Source organism: Chiloscyllium plagiosum, chromosome 32, assembly GCF_004010195.1.
Source record: "Chiloscyllium plagiosum isolate BGI_BamShark_2017 chromosome 32, ASM401019v2, whole genome shotgun sequence".
NCBI classification, from domain to species: domain Eukaryota; kingdom Metazoa; phylum Chordata; class Chondrichthyes; order Orectolobiformes; family Hemiscylliidae; genus Chiloscyllium; species Chiloscyllium plagiosum.
In genome coordinates, this window is record NC_057741.1 from 4,647,793 (window position 1) to 4,660,120 (window position 12,328).

The 12,328-nt window shown below is 39.4% G+C and overlaps 1 protein-coding gene across 6 annotated transcripts in view; it reads left to right on the top strand.

Moving 5' to 3' along the window:
* The window catches only part of adad1 (adenosine deaminase domain containing 1 (testis-specific)), a 94,139-nt gene that overhangs the window by 45,484 nt on the left and 36,327 nt on the right, over window positions 1-12,328 (top strand). For 5 of the 6 annotated variants that reach the window (XM_043674051.1, XM_043674046.1, XM_043674050.1 and 2 more), the window contains 2 exons: window positions 1,382-1,508; window positions 3,253-3,318. In XM_043674051.1, coding sequence (XP_043529986.1) covers window positions 1,382-1,508; window positions 3,253-3,318 — 193 coding nt within the window. The remainder of the gene's footprint in view (window positions 1-1,381; window positions 1,509-3,252; window positions 3,319-12,328) is intronic. The other variant, XM_043674049.1, reaches the window with a different exon arrangement.

A 12,328-nucleotide genomic window follows, 5' to 3' on the forward strand; every position in this document is an offset into this window, starting at 1 on the left:
CCGAAACATGATAGTTCTGATGGTGTAGCTTTTTAAATTGCCAATAAATAACTGTTTGGTTCATAGTTTGGCTATTTCTGGGAAAACATCTGACTCTTTAGTGATTTTGAACTATTCACACAGTTTCCCATGTGTAAGATCTCTTCATTCAAATCACATAGTACTTCCAAGAGTTCCTGTCATCTTTTCTAACAATACTGACTTCTGCCTGAAAGAGATTGACTTCTTGTCTTCAGGAGTTTGACAAGATCCTCTTTCCATCTCTGTTTGTTTACTCTGTGTCTGCCAGGCATATAGCATTTTTCTTAATTTCCATCCTGTTGATACTGCTTCCAGATCAGGGTCACCAGGTCATGTGTTAATGCCTTGTAAGTCACATTGTTGTGATTATTACAATTATGGTTAAGGGTACACAGATGGTGGGTAATGATTACCTTTATGTATACAGTATATGAATATTAGACAGTTGGAACACTGAAGGTTGTGGCTTGAGAACTATAGGACTGAGCAAGTCAATAAACTCACTTCAGAATGAAAAGTTTTACAGTTGAGCTCTTTACAGTTAATGCAAACTTTTAGATTCATTTGGAAATATTCTTGAAAACCATTAGATTTACAAACCTTTTAAAGAAATTGCAAGTTTTTCTTGCTGTACTGCTTCCAGGTCAAAAATTGTCAAAGGATTCATAAATCACTCAAATCATGGATTCCTGTTAACAAAGCCATATAGGTAATTTGGGTTCATTTCTGGAGAGAGAATTGAAAAGCAGAAAATATATGTTATATTATAGAACCTAGTTTGTATATATTTAGATTTAAATGAAGCATTTTGGTGTTTACATGATTTAAAAGGACATAAAGACACTGAAGAACATATAATACCTACTTTAAAGTATGATGCTAGAACTAAGGTGTTAACTGCCAAGAAGGATTGAGCAGATTTTTACTTTCATCTAGAAGTTGTAAGGATGAGGGGTGATCTCTGGTGATCTTAAGATGATTAAAGTTTTGCTTGAAAAAATTGAGATATTTCCATTTGTGGATAAGACCAAAACTAGAAGCTGCAAATACAATATAGTTACTAATAAAAGTAGTGAGGAATTTGGGAGAAACCTCTGCTTGAAGAATGGTTAGACTATAGAATTTACTATTAGAATGAATGGATGAGGCGAATAGCATAAACGCATTAGAGGAAGCAAGATGAATACAATAAGGAGAAAGAAATATGTTATATTATTGGAATTAGATGACAATGTATACAGGATGATCTTTATGAAGCATAAACAGTGCCATATATCTGTTCGGTCTAATGGCTTGATTTGTGTGCTGCAAATTTTGTGTAATATTTTGCTGAGAATAACAATAACTTTTTAATAATTAGATGGACAACCTTATGAAGTTGTTGCAATTGGAACAGGAGAGATGAACTGCAATGATCCCTTGTATTCTGAAGGACGAATCATGCATGATTCCCATGCTGTAGTTACTGCAAGACGCTCATTATTGAGGTAAAATTTTGTCTTTCTAAATTCAGAAAATTGAATATGGACTATTTTATTGTTGGCAGAAGCACGTAAAAATTAAAATTACTGTCTTTTAGTGTCTCATGGTTGTAAGAGATTATAAAACAGTCAATCTGGTGGTCATTGACAATATCAAGAAGAGGCTTGTATTTTCATTACAACTTCCACAGCCTTGAGTCACACTCCTAAAAGAGTGCTTATACACAGTACTGAACAACTGCTATACTGTTGGAGCTACTGATTTTTGAATGAGTCCTTGAACAGTGGCCAATCACCCTGTTCAACTTGAGTTAAAAGAGCCAATGGTATGTTTTTTGAATGTGCAAAGAATTCTCCCCAGTCCATAATTTAATGTTTTTCCCTCAACTGACATTATGAAATGGATGTTCTGGTTATTAAATCATCACCATTTGTGAGGTCTTGCTATTATTAGCTACTATTTTTTCTATACGTGACTGCAGTTTAAAAAGTAGTATTTGATTGGCAGCAAATTATTTTGGAATATCTTGGGGTCATGATAGTTATACAAATGCAGTTCTTTTTTTCAATCAATTTAAGATAAAGGTTCTGATTTCCTTACCTTTACAGTGATTTGGTTACAGGCTGAGTGAAATTGGGACTTGAAAATTTAACGATTTTTAACATTTAGGAAATAAATGCAGAAGGTGGGGGGGGGGGGTGGGACCAAGGAAAATAGTGAGAAAGAGATCAAATCTGAGACTGGTACAGTTGAGAACAGAAGTGAGTCAAACAGTCAGGGCAGGCAGGGACAAGGTAGGACTAATAAATTAAACTGCATTTATTTCAATGCAAGGGGCCTAACACAGAAGGCAGATGAACTCAGGGCATGGTGAAAAATGGGAATGGGATATCATAGCAATTACAGAAACATGGCTCAGGGATGGGCAGGACTGGCAGCTTAATGTTACAGGATACAAATGCTACAGGAAGGATAGAAAGGGTGGCAAAGGAGAACGGGGAGTGACATTTTTGACAAGGGATAGCATTACAGCTGTGCTGAGGGAGGATATTCGCAGAAATACCTATTACTACCTGCAATACCTATTGCATGCGCAGCATTCAATGAATATCAGCTGTCTGGCCACCTTTTAAAGATATCATGCTGCTTTTGTAACAAAAGATAGAATTTGGTTCAACAGGAAGCAAAGGAATACTTTGAGCAAAGGAATTGTTGCTGGAAGAGCAGGTTTTACCCATGTGTTCTCAGATTCTGTTGTGGAATTGAATCGAAGAGTCAGATTTCATTACCATTCACATCCTCCCAGGCATTAACTTCCAATCACAGATAAGTTGGCAAACAATGTGAATGTCCTCAGTTTATTTTTCATACTCCAAAAAGCTGAATAATCTAACCACAGTTGTCAAGGTATAAGACTTATTTTTAAAATTCACTTGCAAGACAGGGGTCATTGAGAAGATATGGGCAATAAATGCTGACTCAATAAACTACTTCCACATCCCAAATGAATAAAAAATAATTGCTGACAGCTATGCTACTTCATACTCCGACTGCCTTTTTTTCTCAATCTCCAGCAAATGCTATGCCATACTTTTGTACAGTACCTCCTGATACATTACCTTTCCCCCAATCCTCACTTCTCCATATCTCTCATCTGACACACATGCTTGTTTGATCAAATATGCATCCTTTAAACTCCCTTACAAAATTGTCACTAACAAATTTCCTTCCTTCCTTCCTTATCTGCAGCAGAATCTGCCAGCAGAGAAGAAGGGGTCTGTCTGCACATCCTCATCCACTTATGCTAACCATATGGCAAGTAGAACAGAGTAATGGCTGCTTTGAATGATTCTGTGACTGGTGGCATTATACAAAGTTTCTTCTTGACTTTGTGTTTTGGGTTGCGATATCTGGTTGGCATGGACAGGTTGGACTGAAGGGTCTGTTTCCATGCTGTACATCTCTATGACTGTAAGGAGAAGGAAATGAGGCAGTGCTCTTAGTGAGGGACGAGATCATTACATTAGTGAGAGAGGATCTTTGTTCAAAGAATCAAGATGTTGTGTCATTTGGGTAGAGGTACAAAAACAGAAAGGGACAATAAACATTAGGGGGAGATGTTTATAGGCCATCAGCAGTAATGGTGATGTTGAGCTGGCTAAAAATCAAGCAATTAGAAGTGTATGTTGTAGTTATAGAAATAATTAATGACATCGATTTGCAGATGGACTGGATGAATCTAATTTGCACCACTGTTGTGCAGTATGAATTTTTAGAATTGAAGAACCAACTAGGGATTGGCTAGTTCAGATAGTGTTATAATATGTAATGAGAAAAGACTAATTAATAACCTTACTGTAAAGGAGGCTTTGGGAAATTGTGACCATAACAGGATAACGTTTCCCATTAATTCATTCAAAATATTATTCATTTGGAAATGTTGGTCTTGAATTGGAACGGAAGAAACTATGAAGGTCAAGTAAGCTATGATGAATTGGGAAAGTATAATTAAGTTTTTGAAAGTAGTCAGGCAATGGAACATGTATTCCATGTAAAGAGGTATTATGTGATTGACAGCAGATGTGCATTTCTCTAAGGCTGAAACACTCACTGAGAAAGGTAAACCAGCAATGGATTACACAAGTAAGAGTGCATTAAGTCAAATTAGTGGCTTAGGATGTCAGAAAAAGTATTTACCTGAGGTTTCAGAGCAATTTAAAACCCAGCAAAGATTGACCAAGAACCTGAAAAAGAAAATGAAAAGAGAACATGGATGCAAACTGAAGGCAGTGTGTAAAAGCTGCTTTAGGTATGTGAAAAATAAAAGATTAGATAAGGCAAATATGCACCCACAACAGGTGGAAACTGGATAATTTATAATGGGGAAGAAAGAACTGGCAGAGAAATTGAACCATTACTTGGTTTTTATCTTCATGAAAGAAGGTACAGAAAACTTCTCAGAGATACGAGGCAATCAAGAGACTCTGCAACTGAAATATATTAGTATTAGTAAAGAGGTTGCACTTGAAAAGCTTAATGAATTCTCTGGATCAGATAAACTACATCTGAGTGAAGCTGGTGACTAGAGATATTGGATTTGTTAGTGACCTTTCTTTCAAAGTATAGGTTCGAGACAGGTTTCAGTATACTGAAAAGTAGAAAATATATTCCCACTGATCAGAAAAAGAGAGGGAATGGAGAACCCCGGGACTCTTAGTCGAGAAAATGTCAAAATATGTTATGAAGGATGTAATAAACTGGACACTTCGAAAATAATGGTGAAATTGGGCTGAGTCAACATGGATTGATGAAAGGAAAATTGTATTTGACAGATTATTTGGTGTTGGTTTACTGTTACTTTTATTGTAAATAAAGGAGAGCCAATAGGTACGGCAATAAAGTCAAACGAAAAAGAACAAAGAAAATTACAGCACTGGAACAGGCCCTTCGGGCCTCCAAGCCTACACCGATTCAGATCCTCATTCTAAACTTGTCGCCTATCTTCAAAGGATCTGTAGCCCTCTGGTCCAGCACCAGGGTCCCAGGTTCGATTCCAGCCTCAGGTGACTGTGTGGAATTTGCACATTTTCCCTGTGTCTGCGTGGGTTTCCTCCGGGTGCTCCGGTTTCCTCCCACAATCCAAAGATGTGCAGGTCAGGTGAATTGGCCATGCTAAATTGCCCATAGTGTTAGGTGCATTAGTCAGAGGGAAATGGGTCTGGGTGGGTTACTCTTTGGAGGGTCGGTGTTGGGCCGAAGGGCTTGTTTCCACACTGTAGGGAATCTAATCTAATAACGAGCGGTAATGGGGGGCCCAGCACTGACCCCTGAGGCACTCCACGCGTCACAGGTGTCCAGTCTGACAAACATCCTTCCATTGTTACCCTCTGCTTCCTACCATCAAGCCAATTTTGTATCCAATATGCCAACTCGCCCTGGATTCCATGCGGTCTAACCTTCCAGAGCAGTCTGTCATGTGGAACCTTATCAAAGGCTTTACTGAAATTCATATAGACTACATCTACCCCCCTGCTCTCATTACATATTGTAACGCTAAATCATGACCCTCCTGAAAATTCAAATACTGGCACTAAGAGATAAGGAGATAATTCCGGGAAAGGGTTTAGGTTGACAATTAGCGGCACGGTGGCACAGTGGTAAGCACTGCTGCCTCATAGCGCCAGAGACCCGGGTTCAGTTCCCGCCTCAGGCGACTGACTGTGTGGAGTTTGCACATTCTCCCCGTGTCTGCGTGGGTTTCCTCCGGGTGCTCCGGTTTCCTCCCACAATCCAAAAAATGTGCAGGTTAGGTGAATTGGCCATGCTAAATTGCCCGTAGTGTTAGATGCAGGGGTAAATGTAGGGGTAGGGGTATGGGTGGGTGCGCTTCAGCGGGTCGGTGTGGACTGGTTGGGCCGAAGGGCCTGTTTCCACACTGTAAGTAATCTAATCTAATCTAATCTAATCTAATCTAATTAGCCATGATTTGATTGAATGATTACTCAGATCTAAGTTCCTTGTTTTTGCCCATCTGAGGTTTTGAAGCCTTCTGTCTCCTGCTCCCTGATCTTCAAATTTAGCTCATTAGCTCTAGAATTATTTGGTCAAGATTATTTGTGCAACTGAGGTGTTACTTGCATAATTTTTTCTGACACTTCTCTCCAACATTTCCATTCCTTTTATAAGCAATAAGCCTTCTTGCCTGCTGAACAGGATTTGTAAGCCAATTTTGGATCCATTTACCAACATTGTGGGCCAAAGAGCCTGTTCCTATGCTGGACTGATCTAACTTGCCTTGGATTCCAGAGGGTCTTACCTTTTGGACCACCCTTCCATGTGGTACTTTCACAAAGGTCGAAACAAATTCCATGTAAACCACATCAGCTGCACTACTCACAGCAATATATTTAGTTACCTTTTCAAAAAACTAGTCAGGCAGGATCTCCCTCTAACAAATCCATGCTGACTATCCCTGATCAATCCCTGCCTTTCCAAGTATTGATTAATCCTGTCCTTCAGAATTTTTTCCAATAATTTCCCTACCACTGACATCAGACTAACTGGTTTACGATTATCTGGCCTATCCCTGCTGCCTTTCCAGAACAAAGGAACCATATTTGCTCGTCATCTGGCACTTCACATGGTTAGCAAATTATTAAATATATTCCCCAGGTCTCAGCACTCTCCCCCCCCCTTACCTCCTAAAGCAGTCTGGAATACGCCTCAGGATCAGGGTATATATGCACTTATATGCCTGCTAAACATTGAATACCTCCTCCTCATTAATCTTAACATGTACTAGAACCTCACCATCCCAGCTGAAATCCCCAGCCACAATATCTTTCTCCTTTGTGAACGCAGATGAGAAATATTCATTTAAGACCTCACCACATCCCTTGGCTCCATTCATAGGTTGCCCCTTTTGTGTGTAATATGTCCTACTATTTATTTTGCAATCCTCTTACTCTTAATATATTTATTGAAAACCTTGGACTTTTCCATGATCCCATCTGCCAAACATTTTTTGTGGTCCCTCTTTCTCCTACTAATTTCCTTTATAAATTACCTCCTGAATGCTCTGTACTTTTGAAGGGCCTCCCCTGTTTTTAATGTGCTATACCTGTTGTATGTTTTCTTCTTTTTCTTTATCAAAGTCTTGATATCTGTTGACATCCAGGCTTCGCTGGATTTGCTGCCCTTGCCCTTCAGTCTTAGAGGAAGACACTAGCCCCGAAGTCTTACCGTACTACTATTAAAAGACTTGCTGGACTGTTTTTTGACTTACCAGGCAATATGTAGCTCCCATTTGGGGTAGACCTTGACCCAATCTGATAATGTAAACAGATGATACTGCGTCAGGAATCCATTTTGTTCCGTCCCTGGATTGTTCTTACCCAAGCTAGCTATCTAGTAATATAAAAACTGATAAAAACTACGAAAAGTTAAATAAAGAATGAATAAACTAACGCTAGTGTCAATGCTCTTGAAGTAAGTCACACAAACGGTTATTGAAAAACAAATTATGGTGAATGTGTTTTATCAATTATTTTGTTTGTTCACTGTCAAAGACTTAGGAAACTTTTGAGATATCTGAAAAATGAAGAATTAAAGGAAAGGAGAAACATGAAGCAGTAAACATTATGGAAAAGGTGCTGGAAAATCATTTAGATCTAAAAAAAACAACCAGCCTCATTCGCTTTCCCTTCTGTCCTCTGCAATAAAAAATAAAAGACATCCTTCTGATGTCCACCTTGTCAGATTCCATCAGAATTTTGTATTTGCAGTAAGATGATCCCTCATTGTTATAAACAGTCAAAACCTGTTCATCCTTTCTTGATAAAAATGCTTCATCCCTGGAATGGGTCAAATGGACCTTCTCTAAACTATTTGCAATACAATTATGTCCTCCTTCAATTAAGGACACCAAAATTGTACAAAGTAGTCCTGATGTGACTTCAGCAAGTCCCTGTACAGCTTCAGTAAAATCTCTCTGCATTTATGTTTCATCACCCTTGCAATAAACATCAGAATTTGATTTGCCTTCCTAAGAGCTGAAAATGTGTTGCTGGAAAAGCGCAGCAGGTCAGGCAGCATCCAAGGAACAGGAGAATCGACGTTTCGGGCATAAGCCCTTCTTCAGGAATGAGGAAAGTGTGTCCAGCAGGCTAAGATAAAAGGTAGAGAGGAGGGACTTGGGAGAGGGGCTTTGGAAATGCGATAGGTGGAGAGAGGTCAAGGTGAGGGTGATAGGCCGGAGTGGGGTGGGGGCGGAGAGGTCAGGAAGATGATTGCAGGTTAGGAAGGTGGTGCTGAGTTCGAGTAAGACACTTGTATCTGCATTCTAATGTTTTGTGATTCATGTACCAGAACGCTCCAACGTCTCTCCATTTCTGATGAAGGACTTAAGCCCGAAACATCAATTGTCCTATTCCTCGGATGTTGCCTGACCTGCTGTGCTTTTCCAGCATCACACTTTCAACTCATCTCTCTATCACAGTCTCTGTCCATTTAAGTAGTGTACTGACTTTCTGTTCTTCTGGCCAAAAATGAGCAAGTTTCACATTTTTCCACATGAATCTGCAAGGCTTTTACCTACTTAGCCCTATCAAAATTCCTTGTATGGTCTTTACTTTCTCATTTTCCTATCTACTATATCTTGATGTGATCAGTAAATTTATCAACCATGTATGGAGTCCCTTCACCTCAGGAAATGGAGGAATTTGGAGCGCAGGTGAAAAAGTGGCTCAAGATCAACCATAAATTTGTTGAATGGCAGAGCAAGCTCAAAAGGCCATACAACATACTCCTAATATTTCTTGTGCTCTAATGCCATCTTCACCTTGTTGATCTTCACCTATTATCCAAAAACTGAGCCAAGTTGCTATTCAGATTTTTTATTTTGCTGTCACTACCTGTGCATCTCAGTGTCCCTTTCCTTATGTTAATCTCAGAATCATTTAATGTCTCTTTTTATTTATTTTATTTTGTAAGGGTGGCACAGTGGCTCAGTGGTTAACACTGCTGCCTCACAGCGCCAGGGACTGGGGTTCGATTCCAGCCTCGGGCGGCTGTCTGTGTGGAGTTTGCATGTTCTCCCCATGTCTGCATGGGTTTCCTCTGGGTGCACCGGTTTCTTCCCGCAGTCCAAAGATGTGCAGGTTAGGTGAATTGGTCATGCTAAATTGCCCATATAGTTAGGGGGAATGGGTCTGGATGGGTTACTCTTCAGAGGGTCGGTGTGCACTAGTTGGGCCGAAGGGCCTGTTTCCACACTGTAGGGAATCTAATCTAATCTAATCTATTTCTTTCGCTTTTTTGACTGCTGCTCTAACTGCATCTTTTTTTTTGCCAATCTCTGCTTTATTGCTTTTGTCGAATGAGAGGTGATTTTACTGCAACAAATTAGATCCTGAAGGTATTTGACATAGTGGATGTCATGAGGACAATTTCTTTTGGATGTGGGGAGAAGGGGGAAGAGAACAACACGAGCAAGGAGTCTAATTAGACTAGGTCTAATAATTTTTCCAGCACCTTTTCTATTTTGGTTCTTTGTTTCTCCCTATCTTCACTCTTGATTTTTCAACCATCTCCAGGAAGCTTTTCAACATTTTCTATTTCTTCATGGATCCCTTGTCTGTTTTAATTTATTTAATTTCAGTCTTATTCTTAACCATTTTTTCATGTGGCCTCTATTTTCTCATTTGTTCTTGTCTCAGCATAATATATTTTTTAACTCTTACTGCTCATCCTTCTTAAAATTTTGTGCTGCTTCATCAATTATACTTATTATGTTTTGTTTTCCAGTGTCTTTCCTAGCTCCATTATTGTCTCATAATAGATTTTTATTCAGTGTATTACCTTAGTCTTTATTTTACTTGACTTTTTCACTGTTATCCTTAACCATTTTATATTGTAGCTACTTCTCTTGTCTGTTGTCATTCCTCTCTCCTGTAACAAAGTAACATTTCCATTCTCTTTATCCTTTGTCTCCTTGTGTCTTGAAGATTTATTTGAGAACATTTACAATCTCTGATTGCTATTGACTGTTGTCTTATGTTCATTTCATAGATTTGCTTAAATATTTATCTCTTACTACCTCAGTAGATGATCTGTTGTATACATGGAAAAGCATGAGCAATCGCATCTTATTCTCTATCTAATCTATATGGATTCAGTTTCTATCTTAAGCACCATTATGTTCTAATTTTGTCCCTTATAAATGTACTGCTGTAATGTTACCTCTGATTAGTACAGCAGCTCCTACGTCTCCTCCTCCCTACCCTTCAGGGTCTAAAACAAAAGTGCTGAAAAGGGATACAGCATGATTTCCAATTCTCCAAAAAAAATATGATTTTTACCTCTCTCTCTTGCCAAATTATTAACATTTTTAAGCTTGTTTTGAGTATTCCTTTTAAAGTTCATTTTGTGTCATAAAGACCATAAGACATTGGAACAGTGTTAAGCTGTCTGCTCTGCTATTTGACCATGTCTGATATGTTTCTCAATCCCATTCTCCTGCCTTCTTCCCATAACTCTTTATCCCCTTGCCAATGCAGAACCGATCTATCTCTGTCTTAATTACACTCAATGACTTGACCTCTGCAACCTTCTGCGGCAATGAGTTCCACAGAATCATCAACCTTTGCTGAAGAAATTCCTCCGTCTCAGTTCTAAAGCATCATCCTTCCACTCTGAGGCTGTGCCCTTAGATCTTAGCCTTTCTGGTAGAAACATTTTCTCCATGTCCACTATATCCAGGATTCTTAGTATTTTGTAAGTTTCAACCAGATTTCCCCTCATCCTTCTAAACTCCATTGCGGAGAGACCCAGAATCCTCAACTACTTCTCATATGACAAGACCTTCAACCTGGAATCATTCTTGTAAACCACCTCTGGACCCCTTCTAAGGCTAGCACATCCTTCCTTAGATATGGAGCCCAACACTGCTCCGAATACTGCAGTCTGACCAGAGCCTTATACAGCTTCAGCAGTACGTTTCTGCTCTTGTATTCTAGCTGTATTAAAAAGACTGCTAACATTGCATTTGCCTTCCTAGCTGTGAATTGAACCTGCATGGTAACCTTAGCAGAATTCTTCACTAAGACTCCCCAAAGTCCCTTTGCACTTCAGATTTCTGAAGCTTTTCCCTGATTAGAAATAGTCTATGTCTCTTCTTCCTACCAAAGTGCATAAACTCACTCTTTCCCCACATTATATTCCATTTACCACTTCTTTGCCCATTCTCGTAGCTTGTCCAATGCCTTCAGTTGCCTCCTACCTCCTCAACATTACCTGCCCCTCTAATTATCTTTGTTTTATCTGTAAACCTAGCAGAAATGCCCGCAGTTCCTTTGCCTAGATCAATAATGGATAACGTGAATAATTGTGGTCCTAACATGGGCCCCTACGGAACACAGCTAGTCACCAGCTGCCATCCTGATAATGCTGTATTGTCTTTGTTAATATGAATCAACCTCTCCCCAATCATTTAGGGTTGGTCATTCATGTCATAATTATGTGATTTATGTGGCTGGATTTTCATCATGAAAGTGAGAGTCAAACATATTTCTGACCTTGCATTTCCTACTCCCTTCTTGGCATGAAGGGAGTGGCATGACTTTTGTTCAGTCTGGAGTCGCACCTACTGCCAGGAGGTGGAGGCGCTCTGTTACTGAAGCATCCAGGTTAGAAATCCCTTCTCTGTTGCAGATACATCTGCTTAGTTCTGCAGATCAATGTAAAGCCCTGCACCCTCATCTCTCATAATCCCCTCCTCCCCCCAGAGAACTCCATGTCAGACCCCTTAACAGTGAAGGCCATACATAAACTTGGAGGTTGAGGTGGGAATGTGAAGGGCTCCTTACATGCCACCATCCTGCATAACTAAATACTATCTCTGCCTCCAAATGCAACATCATGGAAATAGCCTTTGTGTCTGCCCTTACTGAAGACAGAACAAGTTGCATGCCAGAAATAGGAGATAACTGAGAGACTTAAAAGTTGAGAAAATTAATTGGTATAAGCAGAGAAAAAGATCAGAGAAATTTTAAAGAACTAAAATCTGACAAATCCCAGGGTCCTAATGACCTTGTCATAGAGATCTAAAAGAGATAACTGCTGAGATTGTGGATGTGCTTTTCAAGGAGGGATAGCAAACCCAGGACAACAGGCTAGTTAGCCTGACTTCAGTCATTGGGAAATGCTGGAATCTATTAATAGGGAAGTTTTAACTCTGCACTTATTTGAATTATGCAGTGTCTTTCTAAGTTAACATGGTTTTACAAAAGGAAAATCAGAGTTTTTTGAGAATGTAACCAGTAGGATA